The sequence below is a fragment of the Ranitomeya imitator genome, chromosome 5 (assembly GCF_032444005.1).
Source record: "Ranitomeya imitator isolate aRanImi1 chromosome 5, aRanImi1.pri, whole genome shotgun sequence".
Lineage (NCBI taxonomy): Eukaryota > Metazoa > Chordata > Amphibia > Anura > Dendrobatidae > Ranitomeya > Ranitomeya imitator.
The window spans coordinates 627,239,643-627,265,376 of record NC_091286.1 but is presented as its reverse complement, the minus strand read 5'-3'; the positions used below and the strand labels follow the sequence as shown (position 1 = coordinate 627,265,376).

Genomic DNA, 25,734 nt, shown 5'->3' with positions numbered 1-25,734 from the left:
AGCGCTGAATAAATTGAAATATTTCTAAAACTGGTCAATCTCAGACATTGACCTTCTATGTATTTTCAAGTCACATATTTCTGCTTATGTTGATGATATTTTAATTTGTTTTTCAATTTTCTGTGTTTGGGACTCTCCTGACCCCATAGTACCTTTATTGTCTGACATTTTTTTTGAATATGTTCTGTTTATTCACAGGTTTTGTAATATAATTGTACATAAACAATGGCAGTGAATGCAAGGGCTAAATGTATTGCCAGATCCTTCGTTGTCATTATGTTTTTACTCAAATCCACACAGTTGCAGTTATTGTGCATTTTTTTTTATTGAATTTGAATACTTTTAGTTTTTAGTAAAGCATTTTGGTATAAATTTCAGTTTGTGTTTGATGATGACAAATAAATCACTCCAAAGTTACGATTGATTTCATAACTGTGTTTTGAAATGATGACAGAATAAAACTTGATTATTCTGAACAGCCAGTATGTTCATTTTAATGAAATATGACTATCTTGAGCTTGGGGTCATATAAACCCCATGGTACCAAAGCAGTGATTTTTTTCATGGTTCCACAGCAGGGTTAATGGAAATTCATAACAGATTCCAATATTCCACTGCTGATAATATTCATCCTTCACACCTCTCTAGAGCCCCCCCATACAAATTAGATAGATGTCAGCAAAATGATAATTTCTTCCGACTGATCCTTACACATGAGCGCTCGACTGAATGTTCGGAACAAAAGGATCGGGTAATAAAATTCACACTGCAAACTCTTATCGCCACTGAATTCCTCAATTGGGGAAAAGTAGGGTGGCCCCCCATACACAAGGTACGTAAACCGATAAAACGAAAAATAGTGTAGATCGTGGCCCCCAGAAGAAGCCATCATTTATAGGGTGAAACCCTGGGTCATGCTACACATTCAGCATTTTCCACAAGGTGGACTGCTCCATGCTTTTGGTTTTAAAGGGAACCTGACAGGTGAAAAAACGCTATTAACCTGCAGATATGGGGGTAATCTGCAAGATAATAGTGTTCTGAACCTGCCCGGCGCCTGCACTTTGAGCCCCACCGCCAGGAGGAAATTAACTTTATTCTTCCAGGCAGAGTACGGCGTTCAGTCATAAGGGAGGCACCAACACAAATTCAGTCATCGCTTTGTGTATGGACAGCGGCGGCTGTAACCATGCCCTGACTGACAGCTCACTCAGCATCATTAGGTCCGGCTGTCAGTCAGTGCCGGGACCGCGGCTACAGCTCAGAGACTGAATCCCTGCTGGTGCTGCCCCCATGACTGAACGCTGAACACTGCAGGGAGGAATAAAGCTAATTTCCTCCTGGCAGCGGGGCTCTCAGTGTCGGTCAGTTTCAGAAAGCAGCAGATTAACACCATATCTGCTGGTTAATAGCGTGTTCTCACATTACAGGTTCGATTTTAATTACATTTATGAGTATAGTAGATACCTTTTCATTGTTTCTCCAGTCCAGAGGACCTACTCTATAAGTTTTATTGGAGACGAGAGGGGGTTAGGGAGCTTGCAATGTAGCAAATGAATCCAAATGAGTCTAAGTTCAATGCGTAACAGGTGAGTGCCGGTCCTGCTGGTAAGCACAGCCACAATGAAGAAAAAAAGGGGAAGGTTTTTCTCCGGCACACCAACCCGTGAGATAAAATAAAAAATCTTTATTCGGCATGTCAAGCCATGATTAAAATAATAAAAGATTTCCGCATGACAAACATAGAGATTGGAACAGCACCAGGGCTCGCCTTCTGGTTCTATGCCCCTTTGCTTATTTCACCGATATATACCAATTGCGTTTTCCAGATAAAGCTACTGGATACGGTGCTCTGCTCAATAAGTAACAGCAATCTTCATATCTCATCAAAGGATAATAAAAGAAGCGGCACTCACCAGTTTGCTGAAAAAAGTGTCTTTAATGAAGCCTTAATCCATGCTTACAGGCTATTCAGACACGTTGCAGGTGATTGTGAGATTGTGAGACACCTGCAACGTGTCTGAATAGCCTGTAAGCATGGATTAAGGCTTCATTAAAGACACTTTTTTCAGCAAACTGGTGAGTGCCGCTTCTTTTATTATCCTTTGATGAGATATGAAAATAATAAAAGAACCCAACGCATTTCTGGTGCGGTGGTAGATAGTTTTATTGTTTTAGGTTCCGTGTCACCTGGATTTATTCACTTTAGTTAATCTGAATCATGATTCCTACACGGATATCAGATGTTTCACGATGGATTTCCTACTGGAGCGATTACTTATAAGTATGAATATCTGGACGGTAAATTGTCTGCTTTTGTCATGTGAGAGAATCGGGACGATTATGCTAATAGCACTCGGCTCAAACTCTGTCATCTGAGTGTGATCCGACTCTGTCACATGAGGGAATTGAGTCACAGGTGCGGAGAAGGCGGAGAACTTAATTTCCCCATCTGCTCCATTCATAGACTTGTGTGGGTGCACGTGATCCGATTTGCGGAGCCAATCGCAGCATGCTATGATTGATTTCTCGTGCAGAATTGGCATAGGGGAAAAAAAAATCGCAGATCTGCACTGCAGCACAGAATAACACTGGGTCAAGTGCTAACACATGTGCACAGTGGGTAAAATACAATTATGAACCAAAAAAATGAAGTATTTCCCCCCAGAAAGTTATTGTAATTACACATGTCTTGTTATACATGTTTATTTCCTTTGTGTGTATTGGAACAACACAAAACAAAAAAATGAAGAAAAGGTAAGATGGACCTAATTTCACACAAGACCCCAAAATGGTCCAGACAAAATTGTTGACACCTTCAACTTGATCTTTGGTTGCACACCCTTTGGAATAAATAACTGCAATCAATCGCTTCCTATAACCATCAACAAGCTTCTTACACCTCGCAACTAGAATTTTGGATCACTTTCCTTTGCAAACTGCTCCTCCAGGTCTCTCATATGTGAAGGCGCCTTCTCCCAACAGAAATTTCAATGGGATTTAGATCCAGTCTCATTGCTGCCACTTCAGAACTCTCCAGCTCTTTGTTTCCATCCACTTCTGGTTGATTTTTGAAGCATGTTTGGGGTCACAGTCCCGCTAGAAGACCTATGTCCTAGGATGCATTTTGACAAACTGTAGTCCAGCTTTTTTATGTCTCTGTCAGCAGTGGGGTCCTCTTCGGTCTCCTCCCATAGCATTTCATTTCATTCAAATGTCAACAGATAGTTTGTGCTGACACTGATGCATACTGAGCCTGCAGGACAGGTTGAATTTCTTTGGACCTTGATTGGGGCTGTTTATCCACCATCCGGACTATCCTGCACTGCAACCTTTCATCAGTTTTTCTCTGCTGTCCACGTCTAGGAAGATTAGCTACAGTGCCATGGGTTGTAAACTATGTTGAGCACTGAGGACAAAGGAACATCAAGACCTCTGGAGATGGACTTGTAACCTTGAGATTGTTGATATTGTTCAACAATTCGGGTTCTCAAGTCCTCAGACAGTTTTCTTCTCCTCTTTCTGTTCTCCATGCTTAGTGTGGCACACACAAACACAAAATGCAAAGATTGAGTCAACTTCTCCCCTTTTATCTGGTTTCAGGTGTGATTTTCCTATTGCCCACGCCTGTTACTTGCCACAGATGAGTATTATCGAGCATCGCCTGCTTGAAACAACCCACAATTTTGAAAAAGTGTCAACAATTTTATCCAGCCCATTTTGGGGATTTTGTGTGCAATTATGTCCAATTTGCCTTTTTTTCTTTGTTTTTTTTTTGTGTTGTTTCAGTACACACAAAGGGAGCAAAAATGTGTAATTGCAACAATTTTCTGGAAGAAATACTTCATTTTGTGGAATAATTTCAAGGGTGCCAATATTTTCGGCCACGACTATAAGTATTAAACAAGTAATCAATTTTCTAAGTAAATACATTTCAATGGTGCTATTCACATGGAATTCTCAGCAGATGTTGGTAACAACCCATCCAATCTACACAGGCAAAGAAATCAAATAATAGATTTCCATATATTAAGTTATAGAGGGAGTCGATATTCGTCTAGCTGTGGGGATATGGGGGGATTAATGTGAAAAGAGGACTGTGGGTCATTTGCAATATGAGGGTCTCCTGCTTGGGGAAGAGTGAATTCATTTTGTTGCAATACCTTCTTGGTTGAGATAGTGACATTCAGGAAAAATCACACTTGCATCTTCATATTTGGGGTCATGCAGAATGTAATCGAAGTCTATCCTCTTAACGGCGTCCACAATTGGCCACATATCCTGCGTCTGATGAAAAGGCTGCTCAGGCTTGGGTGTCAGGTCTGTAACACAAACCAGAGAATATAAAAACGCTTCAGAGCTGAAATCTTAATGAATATTGACTATATTTTTCTGCCTGCAGTAGTGAATGCAGACAATAAAAGGGGTAATATCAGCAGACTATGCAAATGTATAGAAATCTAGTATTAACATGTGACCGGTGTGATCATATCTGTAGGCACTCGGTATCTGTACTGTGTTTTCATGATTAGGAGACAGCGCAAATATGAGAAGAAACCACCCATGGCACAGATGTCTCACCTGAGGTGAATAAGAGGCATCTTAACAAGGAGTCTCCATTTCATTCTATCACACATCAATCATTTAATAATGCTACAAGATAGATAGATAGATAGATAGATAGATAGATAGATAGATAGATAGATAGATATTAGTCCAAAAAAGGAAGCAGCACACCACTGTCTGTGAATAAGGAGCTATTTTATTTAGCCCATGATGGCGACGTTTTGGTTCAGTAGCTTGAAAAAAGTTTGATACACTGAACTGAAACATCGCCATCATGGCCTAAATAAAATAGCTCCTTATTCACAGACAGTGATGTGCTGCTTCCTTTTTTGGACTACTAGATGCAAGGTTTGGTATATACCCGTGGAAGCATTTTTTCACCCAGATGATTTCCATGCTGAATGTGCTCTATTTTTCTATTTCTTAGATAGATAGATAGATAGATAGATAGATAGATAGATAGATAGATAGATAGATAGATAGATAGATATGAGATAGATAGATAGATAGATAGATAGATAGATAGATGATAGATACAGTAGATAGATAGATAGATAGATAGATATGAGATAGATAGATAGATAGATAGATAGATAGATAGATAGATAGATAGATAGATAGATATGAGATAGATAGATAGATAGATAGATAGATAGATAGATAGATATGAGATAGATAGATAGATAGATAGATAGATAGATAGATAGATAGATATGAGATAGATAGATAGATAGATAGATAGATAGATATGAGATAGATAGATGATAGATACAGTAGATAGATAGATAGATAGATAGATAGATAGATAGATAGATAGATATGAGATAGATAGATAGATAGATAGATAGATAGATAGATAGATAGATAGATAGATAGATAGATACACCAATCACACTGACAGAAATAACAGAAAGGATCACACAGATAAAAGGTAAAAAAGCCAGTGGTCCAGATGGGATCCTCCCAGAAATGCTGAAATACAGCCCTCCAGACATCCAGGCTGCGATAACAAAACTATTTAATATTGTACTGCAGGCCGGCTGCTTCCCCAAAAACTGGAACCAAGGCCTCATAACCCCTATACACAAAAATGGGGACAAGTACGACCCAGCAAACTACCGAGGGATATGTGTCAGCAGCAACCTGGGTAAACTCTTCAACTGCATCCTGAACAAGAGGATCCTCACCTTCCTCATTGAGCACAACGTCCTCAGCAAGAGCCAAGCAGGGTTCATGCCAAACCACCGCACCACTGACCACTTCTGTACTCTGCACAGCCTCATCAAGAGCCACATCCACAATACAAAGAACGGGAAGATATACGCTTGTTTTGTGGACTTCAAGAAGGCCTTCGACTCAGTGTGGAACCCAGGACTATTCCTAAAATTGCTGGGGAGCGGAATAGGAGGCAAAACATATGATGTCATCCGAAGCTCCTACACAGAGAACAGTTGCAGTGTGAAGGTCAACGGAAGGAGGACGGCCTATTTCCAACAAAGTCGAGGAGTGAGACAGGGCTGCAGCCTCAGTCCAACGCTCTTTAACATCTACATCAATGAGCTGGCAGTGGCCCTAGAGTCCTCCTCAGCACCAGGACTCACCCTCCATGACACCCAGGTGAAATTTCTGCTGTATGCAGATGACCTCGTGCTGTTATCACCAACTGAGAAAGGCCTCCAAGATCATCTGAAAATCCTAGAGACCTTCAGCAGCACATGGGCACTGCCAATCAACGAGAAAAAAACTAATATCATGGTGTTCCAGAAAAGAAAGCAGAAACCCACTGGCAATCCTACCTTTATGATAGTCAACCGTCCACTTACTGAAACCAACAGGTACACCTACCTGGGCCTAGAACTCAGCCAGTCAGGGAGCTTCAAGCAAGCCATAGAGTCACTAAAAGACAAGGCATCCAAAGCCTTCTATGCCATCAGAAGGCGTCTGTACCACCTCAAGGCACCAGTAACCGTATGGCTAAAAATTTTTGACTCCATCATTGCCCCAATTCTTCTATACGGTAGTGAGGTCTGGGGCCCAGTCTCATACCCAAACTGGTCAAAGTGGGACGCTGGGCCGACAGAAATATTCCACCTAGAGTTCTGCAAGCATCTTCTCCAAGTCCATCGGAGCACATCAAATAGCGCCTGCCGAGCAGAGCTGGGCAGATACCCACTACACATCGCAATAAAGAAGAAGGCGCTGTCATTCAAGGCTCATCTACAAAGTAGCAGTCCCAGCTCCTACCATCACAAAGCCTTCCTACACCAGGAAGCCTCAGGAAGCCTCCCAAGAAAAAGTACCCAAAGCCAGTCTGACCAAGCCATCAACCTCCATGGCCTGACAAAAGGTGAAATCCAGAAAATGGTACACAAAGTCAAAGAGGAATATCTCAGCATCTGGAGGAACGACATAAACAAATCCCAGAAACTGACAATATACCGGAATCTACAGAGGGAGTACAAACTGGCCCCATATCTAGAGAAACTAGAAAACCCCAAAGATCGACAGATCCTGAGCCGGTACAGACTGAGCGCCCACAGCCTACTCATCGAATCCGGGCGGCACCGACAGAACTACAAGCCTCGAGAGAACAGACTCTGCCAGCAGTGCCCCCAGGAGGCCGTGGAGGATGAGGCCCACTTCCTGCTGAGGTGCCCCAAATACTCCGCAGTGAGGGACACTCACCTCAAGAGACTGTCTGATCTCCTCCCAGACTTCACCTCCAAGGAGGAGGAAGAGAAACTGCCGATAATACTGAGGAAGAGGAAAGTGCAGTGGCCATAGCAGCGGAATATGTCAGTGCCTGCCACAGACTAAGAGGAGCCTGATATGTCATGGACTCCTGTACCCCAACACTGGACATATCCCTATCCCCCGACTGAAGAGCCTGATATGTCATGGACTCCTATACCCCACCCTGGACATGTCCCTATCCCCCCACTAAAGAGCCTGATATGTCATGGACTCCTATACCCCACCCTGGAAACATCCCCTATCCTCTAAAAGGAATTTGATATTCCTTGGACCTCTATATCCCCCCCTCCCCCACCCCCGTATTTTTACCATATGCTTTGGCAATGCTAACATGTACTTAGTCCTGCCAATAAAGCTCATTTGAATTGAATTGAATTGAATTGAATAGATATGAGATAGATAGATAGATAGATAGATAGATAGATAGATAGATAGATAGATAGATAGATAGATAGATATGAGATAGATAGATAGATAGATAGATAGATATGAGATAGATAGATAGATAGATAGATAGATAGATAGATAGATAGGAGATAGATAGATAGATAGATAGGAGATAGATAGATAGATAGATAGATAGATAGATAGATAGATAGATAGATAGATATGAGATAGATAGATAGATAGATAGATAGATAGATAGATAGATAGATAGATAGGTAGATAGATGATAGATACAGTAGATAGATAGATAGATAGATAGATAGATAGATAGATAGATAGATAGATAGATAGATAGATAGATAGATAGATAGATAGATAGATATGAGATAGATAGATAGATAGATATGAGATAGATAGATAGATAGATAGATAGATAGATAGATAGATAGATAGATACATGTGTATTTGGTCCTGCCAATAAAGCTTCTTTGATAGATAGAAGATAGATAGATAGATAGATAGATAGATAGATAGGAGATAGATAGATAGATAGATAGATAGATAGATAGATAGATAGATGATAGATACAGTAGATAGATAGATAGATAGATAGATATGAGATAGATAGATAGATATGAGATAGATAGATAGATAGATATGAGATAGATAGATAGATAGATAGATGATAGATACAGTAGATAGATAGATAAATAGATATATATATAGATGATAGATACAGTAGATAGATAGATAGATATGAGATATAGATAGATATGAGATAGATAGATAGATAGATAGATATGAGATAGATAGATAGATAGATAATAGATGATAGATAGGAGATAGATAGATAGATAGATAGATAGATAGATAGATAGATATGAGATAGATAGATAGATAGATAGATAGATAGATAGATAGATAGATAGATAGATAGATAGATAGATAGATAGGAGATAGATAGATAGATAGGAGATAGATAGATAGATAGATAGATATATAGATGATAGATACAGTAGATAGATAGATAGATAGATAGATAGATAGATAGATAGATAGATAGATATGAGATAGATAGATACATAGATAGATAGATAGATAGATAGATATGAGATAGATAGATAGATAGATAGATAGATAGATAGATAGATAGATAGATAGATAGATAGATATGAGATAGATAGATAGATAGATAGATATGAGATAGATAGATAGATAGATAGATAGATAGATAGATAGATAGATAGATAGATAGATAGATGATAGATACAGTAGATAGATAGATAGATAGATAGATAGATAGATAGATATGAGATAGATAGATAGATAGATAGATAGATATGAGATAGATAGATAGATATGAGATAGATAGATAGATAGATATATAGATGATAGATACAGTAGATAGATAGATAGATAGATATGAGATAGATAGATACATAGATAGATAGATAGATATGAGATAGATAGATAGATAGATAGATAGATATGAGATAGATAGATAGATATGAGATAGATAGATAGATAGATAGATAGATGATAGATACAGTAGATAGATAGATAGATAGATAGATATGAGATAGATAGATAGATAGATAGATAGATAGATATGAGATAGATAGATAGATAGATAGATAGATGATAGATAGATAGATAGACATGAGATAGATAGATAGATAGATAGATATGAGATAGATAGATAGATAGATAGATAGATAGATAGATATGAGATAGATAGATAGATGATAGATACAGTAGATAGATAGATAGATAGATATGAGATAGATAGATAGATAGATAGATAGATAGATAGATAGATAGATAGATGATAGATACAATAGATAGATAGATAGATAGATATGAGATAGATAGATAGATAGATAGATAGATGATAGATACAGTAGATAGATAGATAGAGCTCACCTGCATAGGAGCAATCCAAGCTCCCATCACCATAAAGCCCTGATACATGTAGGTGAAACAGAAAAACAAGAACCCCCGGAACAGCCCAGCCAAACCCAACCGGACCAGAACACCAATCACAACAACCTGACAAAAGCCGGAATCAGGAAGATGGTAGACGAAGGCCAGGAGAGGTATGTCAGCGACTGGAAGAATGATATCATCAGCTCACAGAAACTGACCATGTACCGGAGCCTACAGAGAGACTACAGACTGGCCCCCTATCTGGAGAAACTCCGGGACCCCAGAGATCGCCAGATCCTGAGCCGATATAGACTCAGTGCCCACAGTCTGGCCATCGAATGTGGCCGACACAGGCAGAGCTACAAGCCCAGGGAGGAAAGACTGTGCCAACACTGTGACCAGGAGGCCATAGAGGACGAAACCCACTTCCTGCTACACTACTCCAAATACTCAGCAGTGAGGGACACTCACTTCAGGAGACTCTCACATCTCTTCCCAGACTTCATCACCATGAAGGAGAAAGAGAAAACATATATCCTGCTGGGAGAAGAAGAGAGAGCAGTGGAGATAGCAGCGCGGTATGTGAGCGAATGTCATAGACTGCGAGAAAGAGAACTATGATGCCATGGACTATAGCCCCCACCCTGGATCTGCCCCATCCACCTCCCCTATGCCATGGACTATAGCTCCCACAATGGACCTGCCCCATCCACCTCCCCTATGCCATGGACTATAGCCCCCACCCTGGACCTGCCCCATCCACCTCCCCTATGCCATGGACTATAGCCCCCACCCTGGACCTGCCCCATCCACCTCCCCTATGCCATGGACTATAGCCCCCACCCTGGATCTGCCCCCATCCACCTCCCCTACAGCTCCTACCCAACATCCCCACAGTCCCTATCCCTATTGCCTTTATACACTTGCTTTGGCAAAATTGATGTGTATCTGGTCCTGCCAATAAAGCTTCTTTGAATCTTGAATCTTGAATCTTGATAGATATGAGATAGATAGATAGATAGATAGATAGATAGATAGATAGATAGATAGATAGATAGATAGGAGATAGATAGATAGATAGGAGATAGATAGATAGATAGATAGATAGATAGATAGATAGATAGATATGAGATAGATAGATAGATATGAGATAGATAGATAGATAGATAGATAGATAGATAGATAGATAGATAGATAGATGATAGATAGATATGAGATAGATAGATAGATAGATAGATAGATAGATAGATAGATAGATAGATATGAGATAGATAGATAGATAGATAGATAGCTAGATATGAGATAGATAGATAGATAGATATGAGATAGATAGATAGATAGATAGATAGATATGAGATAGATAGATAGATAGATAGATATGATATAGATAGATAGATAGATAGATAGATAGATAGATAGATAGATAGATAGATAGATAGGAGATAGATAGATATGAGATAGATAGATAGATAGATAGATAGATAGATATGAGATAGATAGATAGATATGAGATAGATAGATAGATAGATAGATAGATATATAGATAGATAGGAGATAGATAGATAGATAGATAGGAGATAGATAGATAGATAGATGATAGATACAGTAGATAGATAGATAGATAGATAGATAGATAGATAGATAGATAGATAGATAGATAGATAGATATGAAAATCCTAGAGACCTTCAGCAGCACATGGGCACTGCCAATCAACGAGAAAAAAACTAATATCATGGTGTTCCAGAAAAGAAAGCAGAAACCCACTGGCAATCCTACCTTTATGATTGACAACCGTCCACTTACTGAAACCAACAGGTACACCTACTTGGGCCTAGAACTCAGCCAGTCAGGGAGCTTCAAGCAAGCCATAGAGTCACTAAAAGACAAGGCATCCAAAGCCTTCTATGCCATCAGAAGGCGTCTGTACCACCTCAAGGCACCAGTAACCGTATGGCTAAAAATTTTTGACTCCATCATTGCCCCAATTCTTCTATACGGTAGTGAGGTCTGGGGCCCAGTCTCATACCCAAACTGGTCAAAGTGGGACGCTGGGCCGACAGAAATATTCCACCTAGAGTTCTGCAAGCATCTTCTCCAAGTCCATCGGAGCACATCAAATAGCGCCTGCCGAGCAGAGCTGGGCAGATTCCCACTACACATCGCAATAAAGAAGAAGGCGCTGTCATTCAAGGCTCATCTACAAAGTAGCAGTCCCAGCTCCTACCATCACAAAGCCTTCCTACACCAGGAAGCCTCAGGAAGCCTCCCAAGGAAAAGTACCCAAAGCCAGTCTGACCAAGCCATCAACCTCCATGGCCTGACAAAAGGTGAAATCCAGAAAATGGTACACAAAGTCAAAGAGGAATATCTCAGCATCTGGAGGAACGACATAAACAAATCCCAGAAACTGACAATATACCGGAATCTACAGAGGGAGTACAAACTGGCCCCATATCTAGAGAAACTAGAAAACCCCAAAGATCGACAGATCCTGAGCCGGTACAGACTGAGCGCCCACAGCCTACTCATCGAATCCGGGCGGCACCGACAGAACTACAAGCCTCGAGAGAACAGACTCTGCCAGCAGTGCCCCCAGGAGGCCGTGGAGGATGAGGCCCACTTCCTGCTGAGGTGCCCCAAATACTCCGCAGTGAGGGACACTCACTTCAAGAGACTGTCTGATCTCCTCCCAGACTTCACCTCCAAGGAGGAGGAAGAGAAACTGCCGATAATACTGGGGGAAGAGGAAAGTGCAGTGGCCGTAGCAGCGGAATATGTCAGTGCCTGCCACAGACTAAGAGGAGCCTGATATGTCATGGACTCCCGTACCCCAACACTGGACATATCCCTATCCCCCGACTAAAGAGCCTGATATGTCATGGACTCCTATACCCCACCCTGGAAACATCCCCTATCCTCTAAAAGGAATTTGATATTCCCTGGACCTCTATATGCCCCCCCTCCCCCACCCCCGTATTTTTACCATATGCTTTGGCAATGCTAACATGTACTTAGTCCTGCCAATAAAGCTCATTTGAATTTGAATTTGAATTTGATATGAGATAGATAGATAGATAGATATGAGATAGATAGATAGATAGATAGATAGATATGAGATAGATAGATAGATATGAGATAGATAGATAGATAGATAGATAGATAGATATGAGATAGATAGATAGATAGATAGATAGATAGATAGATAGATAGATAGATAGATAGATATGAGATAGATAGATAGATAGATATGAGATAGATAGATAGATAGATAGATAGATAGATAGATATGAGATAGATAGATAGATAGATAGATAGATAGATATGAGATAGATAGATAGATATGAGATAGATAGATAGATAGATGATAGATAGATAGATAGATGATAGATACAGTAGATAGATAGATGATAGATACAGTAGATAGATAGATAGATAGATATGAGATAGATAGATACATAGATAGATAGATAGATAGATAGATAGATATGAGATAGATAGATAGATAGATAGATATGAGATAGATAGATAGATAGATAGATATGAGATAGATAGATATGAGATAGATAGATAGATAGATATATAGATGATAGATACAGTAGATAGATAGATAGATATGAGATAGATAGATACATAGATAGATAGATAGATAGATAGATAGATATGAGATAGATAGATATATAGGAGATAGATAGATAGATATGAGATAGATAGATAGATAGATAGATAGATAGATAGATAGATAGATAGATAGATAGATAGATTGGAGATAGATAGATAGATAGATAGATACAGTTAGGTCCATATATATTTGGACAGAGACAACATTTTTCTAATTTTGGTTATAGACATTACCACAATGAATTTTAAACAAAACAATTCAGATGCAGTTGAAGATCAGACATTCTGCTTTCATTTGAGGGTATCCACATTAAAATTGGATGAAGGGTTTAGAAGTTTCAGCTCATTAACATGTGCCACCGTGTTTTTAAAGGGACCAAAAGTAATTGGACAATTGACTCCAAGGCTATTTCATGGACAGGTGTGGGCAATCCCTTCATTATATCATTCTCAATTAAGCAGATAAAAGGCCTGGAGTTGATTTGAGGGGTGGTGCTGCATTTGGAAGGTTTTGCTGTGAAGTAAACATGCGGTAAAGGAGCTCTCCATGCAGGTGAAACAAGCCATCCTTCAGCTGCGAAAACAGAAAAAACCCATCCAAGAAATTGCTATTTATAATATTAGGAGTGGCAACATCTACAGTTTGGTACATCCTGAGAAAGAAAGAAAGCACTGGTGAACTCATCAATGCAAAAAAACCTGGGCGCCCACGGAAGACAACAGTGGTGGATGATCGCAGAATAATCTCCATGGTGAAGAGAAACCACTTCACAACAGCCAACCAAGTGAACAACACTCTCCAGGAGGTCGGCGTATCAATATCCAAATCTACCATAAAGAGAAGACTGCATGAAAATAAATACAGAGGGTTCACTGCACGGTGCAGCCACTCATAAGCATCAAGAATAAAAAGGCTAGACTGGACTTTGCTAAAAAACATCTAAAAAAGCCGCACAGTTCTGGAAGAACATTCTTTGGACAGATGAAACCAAGACCAACCTCTACCAGAATGATGGAAAGAGAAAAGTATGGCGAAGGCGTGGTACAGCTCATGATCCAAAGCATACCACATCATCTGTAAGACACAGCGGAGGCAGTGTGATGGCGCGGGCATGCATGGCTGCCAGTGGCACTGGGTCACTAGTGTTTATTGATGATGTGACACAGGACAGAAGAATGAATTCTGAGGTATTCAGAGCCGCCATAATCTGTGCTCAGATCCAGCCAAATGCAGCCAAACTGATTGGTCGTCGTTTCGTACTACAGATGGACAATGACCCAAAACATAAAACCAACGCAACCCAGGAGTTTATTAAAGCAAAGAAGTGGAATATTCTTGAATGGCCAAGTCAGTCACCTGATCTCAACCCAATTGAGCAGCATTTCACTTGTTAAAGACTAAACTTCAGACAGAAAGGCCCACAAACAAACAGCAACTGAAAACCACCGCAGTGAAGGCCTGGCAGAGCATCAAAAAGGAGGAAACACAGCGTCTGGTGATGTCCATGAGTTCAAGACTTCAGGCAGTCATTGCCAACAAAGGGTATTCAACCAAGTACTAGAAATGAACATTTTATTTAAAATTATTGAATCTGTCCAATTACTTTTGGTCCCTTTTAAAACAGGGTGGCACATGTTAAGGAGCTGAAACTCCTAAACCCTTCATCCAATTTTAATGTGGATACCCTCAAATGAAAGCTGAAAGTCTGAACTTCAACTGCATCTGAATTGTTTTGTTTAAAATTCATTGTGGTAATGTCTATAACCAAAATTAGAAAAATGTTGTCTCTGTCCAAATATATATGGACCTAACTGTAGATAGATAGATAGATAGATAGATAGATAGGAGATAGATAGATAGATAGATAGATATGAGATAGATAGATAGATAGATAGATAGATAGATAGGAGATAGATAGATAGATAGATAGATAGATAGATAGATAGATAGATAGATAGATTGATAGATAGATAGATGAGATAGATAGATAGATATGAGATAGATAGATAGATAGATAGATATGAGATAGATAGATAGATAGATAGATAGATATGAGATAGATAGATAGATAGATAGATATGAGATAGATAGATAGATAGATAGATATGAGATAGATAGATAGATAGATAGATAGATAGATAGATAGATAGATAGTTAGATAGATAGATAAAATAAAATATAAAAACAATGAATGTATGAATGCATTATTTCCAATTTGTATGGGTGCCCACCAGCCATCACAAGGAACATATAGATAGATAGAAATGGGATAGATATGAGATAGATAGATATGAGATAGATGGATAGATAGATATGAGATAGATATGAGATTGTGTGGGCGCCCTCCAGCCATCACAAGGAACATATTTATTTTTTCATTTGAACTTACACTATTAAACATGAACTAACCTCTCCTGGCTCAAAGACTAGATTTTTTAAGGGAAGTTAGGATCCAGGACTGATTTAAAACAGTCTTAGACTGTGAGGAGGAGTATTCAGCCAGATATACAGTTAATAACTCCACATCCTGGCTGGTGGGCACACAGGAATTGGCTAATTTGTGCGCTAAGTACCCACATTTTACAAGTATGGTCTATATGGCAGTAATGTAGCTCACCATTCATATATTGAATGTTTGTATCTATCTCGGTGCACACAGAGGCTGCCGTATTCTTTGGTTTGCATATCATATGGTCACAGCCGCTTGCACCTGTTCACACTTGGCTCATTCTGTTAGGAGGTGCGGGCCAGACTGGTTGTTTTGCAGATAGACAGATGTCACAGCTTAGTTCCAGAACTTACTGGTATTAATCTCCTCCTCGTCGTACACATCCACCTCTGTCAGCCTAACGAGCATTCTCGACAAGACGCTTAAGAACTGCAGATAAGCGCCCGTCTTCCCCACCTAGAGGAGAGGACAGCAGTGCATTAATATCGTGCCTCATTGTAGTCATCGTGGCCTGTGATACTGCACAATCTGTGCAATTAACTCGGGATACTAATATTAGCAGCTTGCAGGCCTCGTTAGGGATTCATTCACCACATGTTCTGCACTAATTAAACACATTTTAAAGTTCATTAAAGATCCAGCTGGAAACATACAATTTGTTTGCGCATACACCGGCCCGCTGTCACAGGGGAATATTCCAATTTCCTATCCGCCTTTTAGAAGCAAAGACAAATATAGGCCTTTATTTTATGTTGTTTGAGGTGGTGTAACTTGAAACTCATGGGCCCTGATGCGAAAGCTCCAACAGGGCCCCCAAATATTTTGAATCTTTAATAGCAATAGTCTTTTCTATAGGCCAAAGGGACTTTTAGGGCCCCCTAGGCACCAGGGCCCGGGTGCGATTGCACCCTCTGCACCTCTTGTATTTACACCCCTGGTTGTTTGCTGTAAACGTTGATATTTCATAAGTGATGGGAAGTTATTGTGTATTTCTTTAGATCTTTAATCTCTTAAAAATTATGAATAATGGAACTAAACAAGTAATCATAGAGCCACAGAGCAAAAAATCCTAAGGGCCACATATAGCTGTTGTAATATCAGCAAAGACCAACAGACATACCAGTGTACAGAAATGCAGTATGCAAATATACAAATATACAAGAATGTACACATACACATTACATATGCATATATACTGACACATACACATATACAGTATATTGACACATACACATATAGTACATATACACATTACATACACATGTATACACACAAACATATACGTACGTATACATATACACATATACACATTCTGTAATGCTGTAGATAAGCCCCCGATAAATTCTGAAAGATGAGAAAAAGAGTTTAGATTATACTCACCCAGGGGCGGTCCCGGTCCGGTCCAATGGGTGTCACGGTCCGGTCCGGGGCCTCTTACGATGACGTCCTCTTCTTGTCTTCTCGCTGTGTCTCCGGCGCAGGCGTACTTTGTCTGCCCTGTTGAGCACAGAGTAAAGTACTGCAGTGTGCAGGCGCCGGGAAAGGTCAGAGAGGCCCGGTGCCTGCGCACTGCAGTACTTTACAAAGTACACCTGCCCCGGAGCCGCAGCGTGAAGACCAGAAGAGGACGTCATCCTATGAAGAAGGGAGGCCCCGGACCATGACGCCCATCGAATTTGGGGGTGACAGGTTCCCTTTAAGGGTAGGTTAATTTTAACATTGAGAGATAGAACATCAAAAATAAAATCCAGAAAATGACATTGTATAAATTATGTGAATTAATTCGCAAAAGATTAGGCGTCCCCAAAAAAAGACATTGGTAGATAATGGGTTAAAATGCATTTGTCACTTGCAGGTAGTTTCAGTTTATTCATTACAGATTCTGTTCACTATTTATTTCCTTCAGATAGTTGGTTTCCATTGGAGACTTTACTGGTTTTGCATCTTTCAATCCAAATGTTTCGATTATGTCTTGAATCATGTGATTTTGATTAAGAAGGAAACTCCCGTCTTCTCTTTCCATCTGTATTCCTAGGTACTGTTTCACATTTCCCAGATCTTTGATCTTGAAGTGTTGATCCAAAGTTTTCACTATCTCCGCTTCATCCCTTTCTTTTTCAAAACAAACTAAAATATCGTTCACATATATCAGCACATAGATCCATCTGTCTGTCAGTCTCTTTGTACAGTATATGGATAAGGATCCGCTTTGCTTCTTTGAAAATGTTCATTTATGAGTACTTCTGTGATTTTATCATTCCACGCTGTAGCGGCTTGTTTTAAGCAATATATACTTTTCCATAGCTTACAAACCATGTTTGGTTTCCTTTTATCATTCCTTTTTATATTTGGTTTCCTTTGCATCTTACGGCTTGTTCCATGTAAATGTCTTCTGTTAAGTCTCCATTCAGAAATGCTGCCTTTACATCCAGATGTTTCAACTGCATTTGTTTCATTGATGCAACTGCAAACAAAGTTCTGATTGTGGTGTATTTGGCAACTGGAGCAAATGTCTCATCATAGTCTTCTCCATATTTCTTACAATAGCTTTTAGTTACAAGTCTTGCTCGGTATCAATCAGCTGTGCCGTCTGCTTGGTATTTTACTTTAAAAACCCATTTATATCCTATAGCCTTTTTTTTTCTTTGGTAGTCCTGTCAGTATTGTATGAAAGACGTTGAGGTGACTTCCCTTGATTTCTCTTATTGAGCGTCTTGATTCTGTGTCTGTATGGAGCTGTATTTCTTGACTTTCAGTTTTTTGATTTTCATTGATTTCCACTTCTTTCTCATCAGCTGTTCCTACAGTTATATCACTGTCGTTTCCCTCATTTTTCATTTCCAGTGATGTCATTATTTCATAATTTAGATTTTCAATGAATGTTACTCACTGTGATTCTGTCTGTGTTGGAATCTAGGATTCTGTATCCTTTGCAATTGTCACTATATCCGACAAATATTCCTTCAATGGCTCTGCTTTAAACTTTGGAGCGTTTTTCTTCTGGAATAAACACAAAAACTTTTTAAATAAAAACTCTCAAATGATTCACACTTGGTTTCTTGCCTTGTCACAGTTCATATGTTTTTTTTTTCAGTTTTCTTTAAAATAGTCTGTTTTGCAGATAAGTATCTGTCATTGCTGCTTCACCCCAGTATTTCTCTGGTAGTTTGGAGTCTGTTAGCATACATCTAATCATTTCAGTCAGAGTTCTGTTTTTCCTTTCTGCTACCCGGTTCTGTTCAGGTGTGAATGGAACAGTCTTTTGATGCTCTATTCCATTCTGTCTTGAGTAGTTTTCTATTTGGCGTCCTGTAAATTCACCTCCATTATTATTTCTGACGATGATTGGCTTCCTCTGAAACTTGTTATTTGACTTTGTCACATAGTCTTCTAATTTTTCAAACACTTCAATTTTGTTCTTTATCAAGTACATGACTGTAAATCTTGAGTAGTCATCTATGAAGGTCACCATATATCTATTACCTCCTGACGTGGTCACTTTCATGGGTCCACATACATCAGTATGTACCAAGTCAAGTTGTCTTATGCTTTTTGTCTCACTCTCTTTAGGTATACTCTTGTAGCTTTAGATTTTATACAACATTCACATTTTACGGTAATTGAGCAATCAGATATTAATAGGTCTTTTGTCAAATTCTTCTTTTGTAATGCCATTATACTCTCAGGATGTCTGTGCTGTAGACACCCATGCCACACATGAATACTATTCTTGTGATCATGTGTACATAACTTCATCTGTTCCTTTAATGTGTCTAGATGATATACTTGTTCACCTGCCTTTACATTACCTAATCTCCCGCTATGAATGTACAATTATCATCTTTGAATTTTACAGTAAGTCCGTTGGTTGTCAGACGCTTTACAGATAACAATCCTCCTTCTAGTCCTGGAACATATAACACATCCTTTACTAGTAATTTTGAACTATGCCCAAATCTATCAGGACAGATTAGCATTCATTGTCCAATACCTTCTGCGGTTATTTTACTCCCATCTGCAAGATAAATTGCTTCCTTCCTATTTTCATCAAGTTCAGTAAAGAAGCTGTTATCACTAGTCATGTGACTTGTTACTCTTGAGTCAATAAACCAGCCTGACGATGACTTAGGGTACCGTCACACTATACGATTTACCTACGATCACGACCAGCGATATGACCTGGCTGTGATCGTAGGTAAATCGTAGTGTGGTCGCTGGGGAGCTGTCACACAGACAGCTCTCCAGCAACCAACGATGCCGAGGTCCCTGGGTAACCAGGGTAAACATCGGGTAACTAAGCGCAGGACCGTGCTTAGTAACCCGATGTTTACCCTGGTTACAAGCGTAAAACTAAAAAAAACAAACAGCACATACTTACATTCTGGTGTCCGTCAGGTCCCTTGCCGTCTGCTTCCCGCACTCAGTGACTGCCGGCCGTAAAGTGAAAGTGAAAGCACAGCCGCTGTGCTCTGCTTTCACTTTACGGCCGGCAGTCACAGTGCGGGAAGCAGACGGCAAGGGACCTGACGGACACCAGAATGTAAGTATGTGCTGTTTGTTTTTTTTTAGTTTAACGCTTGTAACCAGGGTAAACATCGGGTAACTAAGCGCGGCCCTGCGCTTAGTTACCCGATGTTTACCCTGGTTACAAGCGAACGCATCGCTGGATCGCATCGCTAGATCGCTAGATCGGTGTCACACACACCGATCTAGCGATGACAGCGGGAGATCCAGCGATGAAAGAAAGTTCTAAACGATCTGCTACGACGTACGATTCTCAGCAGGATCCCTGATCGCTGCTGCGTGTCAGACACAGCGATATCGTAACGATATCGCTGGAACGTCACGAATCGTACCGTCGTAGCGATCGAAATGTTATAGTGTGACGGTACCCTTAATGTACCATTCCAGTGATCTGCATGTGGGTTAGAAATTGTGCTTTCTACTTTCTGTTTATTCTCCTTTTGGTGTAATTTCTGTTGTTCTGCTTTCCATATAGTACAGTCTTTCTTTAAATGTCCCTTTTTTGTCTTACATCTGAAACATTCTCTTGACTCTGTATTATGGGGCTTCTTGTCTGTCGCTTTAGGAGCATTTTCACCAACCCTTTCATTGGAATAATTTGCTTGCTCTTTCCTTCTATGATATTCATGTATAAGTCTGGTCTTTACAAACTCTAGTGTAATGTCTGCTTCAGGTCTTGTCTCTACTGCATTTATCAGAGCAGTGTATAAATCTGATAAACTGCACAATAATATTGCTGCTATATGGCTTTCCTTAATGTCTTTACCGACTGATCTCAGCTGTGTTACCACCTTCATCATGGAGTTTATATGCTCCTGCATGTCTTTCCTTGCACTTAATCTCATCTTGTAAAGTTTTCTTAGCAGGAATAGTTTGTGATTTAAGCTGGATGAACAACAGAGTATAGGCAGGCACCGCCGCCCGGGATCACCTTCAACATGCAACAAGAACAACAAACAAGAAAAGAATAGCATGCACAAAAGAAGGGATCACCATGCAAATAGTAGCAAAATATAACAATTTTATTGTAACACCACACAAAAACACTACACAAATTGTAAAAACAATTAAAATTGCACTACAAAGTACAAAAATAAAGACCAGACCCAGAATAAGGTCAACCACGGTGCCCCCCTATATATGCAAAAAGCTGCCTGGTCAATCTATATATACAAGGGATCCACTAAAGAATAGTAATTCCCTCATACAAAAAAGACCCCTATAGAGCCCTATAGAGAACAACCTGAACAAGGTGAGGTAACCTATACAACCTGATAGAATGAGACAGGTGTCCAAGGCAGCATTCCTGGCAATAGTAACAGGATGAAAATGGCAGATGGCAATAAAAGGGGAAGCTTCTGTGCCCGGTGTCTACTCCCCTTTTATTGCCATCTGCCATTCCCTTGTATATATAGATTGACCAGGCAGCTTTTTGCATATATAGGGGGGCACCGTGGTTGACCTTATTCTGGGTCTGGACACGATTTTTGTAGTGTTTTTGTGTGGTGTTACAATAAAATTGTTATATTTTGCTACTATTTGCATGGTGATCCCTTCTTTTGTGCATGCTATTCTTTTTTCTTGTTTGTTTTGATTTAAGCTGGATCTTTCATGTAGCTTTCTCAGTGCTTCCCACATTCCCTTTGCTGTATTCTCATTCCTTATGTGGATTAACTGGTCATCCTCCACTAATAAGCTGATAGTAGCTCTTGCTTGTCCGTTTTTCTTATCCCATGTCTGATTATTATCATTGGATCTGTCTGTAGTGATTACCTCCCATAAATCATTTTTAGATAATAACATCTCCACTTTGAACTTCCATAACTGATAGTTCTCAATCTTCAGCTTAGCTACAGTGAGTCTCAGCTCTGAACTGCTGCTCATCTTTAATTTATTTGTCTACTTGTTTGGAGAGAATTACTCTGAAGTATTCTTTTGCATTCACCAAGTCCTTTTTGTCTTCTATGCTGGGCCCACAACCTGTTACATAGTTTGGTCGCAGAAGAAACTTGTGAGAGTAGATTATATGAGGTAATCCAACTTTTATCCACACAGATATTTGCACACAAATAAATCTGTATCTGTTGCATATCTGCCAACAAAAACTATAAGTAAGACGCTGGGTGAGAAGGAAACAACTGTTGGTGCAAAAGTAAAAAAATGGAAGAAATACAAAATGACTGTCAATCGACATCGATCTGGGGCACCATGCAAAATCTCACCTCGTGAGGTATCCTTGATCATGAGGAAGGTGAGAGATCAGCCTAAAACTACATGGGGGGAACTTGTTAAAGATCTCAAGGCAGCTCGGACAGGAGTCACCAAGAAATACATTGGAAACGCATTACGCTGTAAAGGTTTATAATTCTGCAGTGCCCGCAAAGTCCCCCTGCTAAAGAAGGCAGATGTGCAGGCCCGTCTGAAGTTTTCGAATGAACACCTGGATGATTCTGTGAGTGATTGTGAGAAGGTGCTGTGGTCAGATGAGACAAAACTTGAGGTCTTTGGCATTAACTCAACTCAAGGTGTTTGGAGGAAGAGAAATGCCTATGACCCGAAGAACACTGTCCCCACTGTCAAGCATGGAGGTGGAAACATTATGATTTGGGGGTGTTTCTCTGCTAAGGGCACAGGACTACTTCACCACATCAATGGGAGAATGGATGAAGCCATGTACTGTAAAATTCTGAGTGGCAACCTCTTTCTCTCCGCCAGGACATTAAAAATGGTTCGTGGATGGGTCTTCCAGGACGACAATGACCCAAAACATACAGCCAAAGCAACAAAGGAGTGACTTGAAAACAAGCACATTAAGGTCATGGAGTGGCCTAGCCAGTCTCCAGACCTTAATTCCATAGAAAACGTATGGAGGGAGTTGAAGCTCCGAGTTGCCAAGCGAAAGCCTCAAAATCTTAATGATTTAGAGATGATCTGAAAGAGGAGTGGACCCAAATTCCTCTTGACATGTGCGCAAACCTCATCATCCAACTACAAAAAACATCTGACTGCTGTGCTTGCCAACAAGGGTTTTGCCACCAAGTATTAAGTCTCGTTTGCCAGAGGGATCAAATACTTATTTCTCACTGCAAATGCAAATAGATTCATATAATTTATACAATGTGATTTTCTGGATTTTATTTTTGATATTCTATCTCTCAATGTTAAAATTAACTTACCCTTAAAATTATAGACTGTTCTTGTCTTTGTCAGTGAGCAAACTTACAACATCAGCAAGGGATCAAATAATTATTTCCTTCACTGTACACACAAATAATAAACACACAGAAATAAACATTAGACACATACACAAAAATACAAAACATACAAGATCATACCCACATTTCAGATATACAGTGCCTTGCGAAAGTATTCGGCTCCCTTGAACTTTTCAACCTTTTCCCACATATCATGTTTCAAACATAAAGATACCAAATGTAATTTTTGGTGAAGAATCAACAAGTGGAACACAATTGTGAACTTGAACAAAATTTATTGGTTATTTTAAATTTTTGTGGAAATCCAAAAACTGAAAAGTGGGGCGTGCTATACGGCCCCTTTACTTTCAGTGCAGCAAGCTCACTCCAGAAGTTTATTGTGGATCTCTGAATGATCCAATGTTGTCCTAAATGACTAATGATGATAAATATAATCCACCTGTGTGTAATCAAGTCTCCGTATAAATGTACCTGCTCTGTGATAGTCTCAGGGTTCTGCTTGAAGCACAGAGAGCATTATGAAGACCAACGAATACAACAGGCAGGTCCGTGATACTGTTGTGGAGAAGTTTAAAGCCGGATTTAGATACAAAATGATTTCCAAAACTTTAAACATCCCAAGGAGCACTGTGCAAGCGATCATATTGAAATGGAAGGAGTATCATACCACTGCAAATCTACCAAGACCCGGCCTTCCCTCCAAACTTTCATCTCAAACAAGGAGAAGACTGGTCAGAGATGCAGCCAAGAGGCCCATGATCACTCTAGATGAACTGCAGAGATCTACAGCAGAGGTGGGGCAGTCTCTCCATAGGACAACAATCAGTCGTACACTGCACAAATCTGGCCTTTATGGAAGAGTGGCAAGAAGAAAGCCATTTCTCAAAGATATCCATAAAAAGTGTTGTTTAAAGTTTCCAACAAGCCACCTGGGAGACACACCAAACATGTGGAAGAAGGTGCTCTGGTCAGATGAAACCAAAATCAAACTTTTTGGTAACAATGCCAAACGATATGTTTGGTGTAAAGGCAACACAGCTCATCGCCCTGAACACACCATCCCAACTGTCAAACATGGTGGTGGCAGCATCATGGTTTGGGCCTGCTTTTCTTCAGCAGGGACAGGGAAGATGGTTAAAATTGATAGAAGATGGATGGAGCCAAATACAGGACCATTCTTGAACAAAACCTGTTGGAGTCTGCAAAAGACCTGAGACTGGGATGGAGATTTGTCTTCCAACAAGACAATGATCCCAAACATAAAGCAAAATCTACAATGGAATGGTTCACAAATAAACGTATCTAGGTGTTAGAATGGCCAAGCCAAAGTCCAGACCTCAATCCAATCGAGAATCTGTCGAAAGAGCTGAAAACTGCTGTTCACAAACGATCTCCATCAAACCTCACTGAGCTTGAGCTGTTTGCCAAGGAAGAATGGGCAAGAATGTCAGTCTCTCAATGTACAAAACTGATAGAGACATACCCCAAACGACTTACAGCTGTAATCGCAGCAAAAGGTGGCACAACAAAGTATTAAGTTAAAGGGGCCAAATAATATTGCACGCCCCACTTTTCAGTTTTTGAATTTCCACAAAAATGTAAAATAGCCAATAAATTTTGTTCAACTTCACAATTGTGTTCCACTTGTTGTTGATTCTTCACCAAAATTTACATTTGGTATCTTTATATTTGAAGCATGATATGTGGGAAAAGGTTGAAAAGTTCAAGGGGGCCGAATACTTTCACGAGGCACTGTACACATATACACATATACACATACATAGAGACATATAAACATATATACATTTATACACTCAATTACATACCTACATGTACATGTGTGGCTCCCCTGAGGGTCCAGTCAACACAGAAGTACTGCACCTCAGCCAGAGGTGTGGTACTCGGCTTTTGGGTAAGGAGGAGGCACTACCCGAGACTCACACACTAGCATCCAACACCACTCCAGGCCAGGAGATATGGGCAGACCCTATTGAGGGAGGGGCCCATCTCAGGCTGGAGGGGGGAACTAGGTAGAGGGTGTGGGTGGAGAGAGTGACAATTGGAGGGAAAGTTAGTTAGTAGGAGGAGTCAGGAAGATTCTGGAAGTCAGTGAGTCAGGACTCGAGTGGGGAGGAGTTGAGGAGAGCAGATGTGAAGAGAGAAGCTGCTAGCAGGAAGGAAGGGGTCCTTGGGGCCTGGGAAGTGAGGAATCCACCTGTGGTGCTCAAATCCACGCTGACCGTAGTCGGGTGGAAGGTCCAGGTCGCAGTGCGGGGAACCGGCCCCCAGACTA

At 40.1% G+C, this 25,734-nt stretch overlaps 1 protein-coding gene across 1 annotated transcript in view; it reads right to left on the bottom strand.

The window, feature by feature from the left end:
• GREB1 (growth regulating estrogen receptor binding 1) overlaps positions 1-25,734 on the bottom strand; it is a 207,629-nt gene that overhangs the window by 45,380 nt on the left and 136,515 nt on the right. Inside the window, exons 23-24 of the mRNA XM_069728105.1 lie at positions 16,056-16,158; positions 4,164-4,322 (exon numbers count right to left, since the gene is read on the bottom strand). Of these exons, the coding sequence (XP_069584206.1) occupies positions 4,164-4,322; positions 16,056-16,158 (262 nt within the window). The remainder of the gene's footprint in view (positions 1-4,163; positions 4,323-16,055; positions 16,159-25,734) is intronic.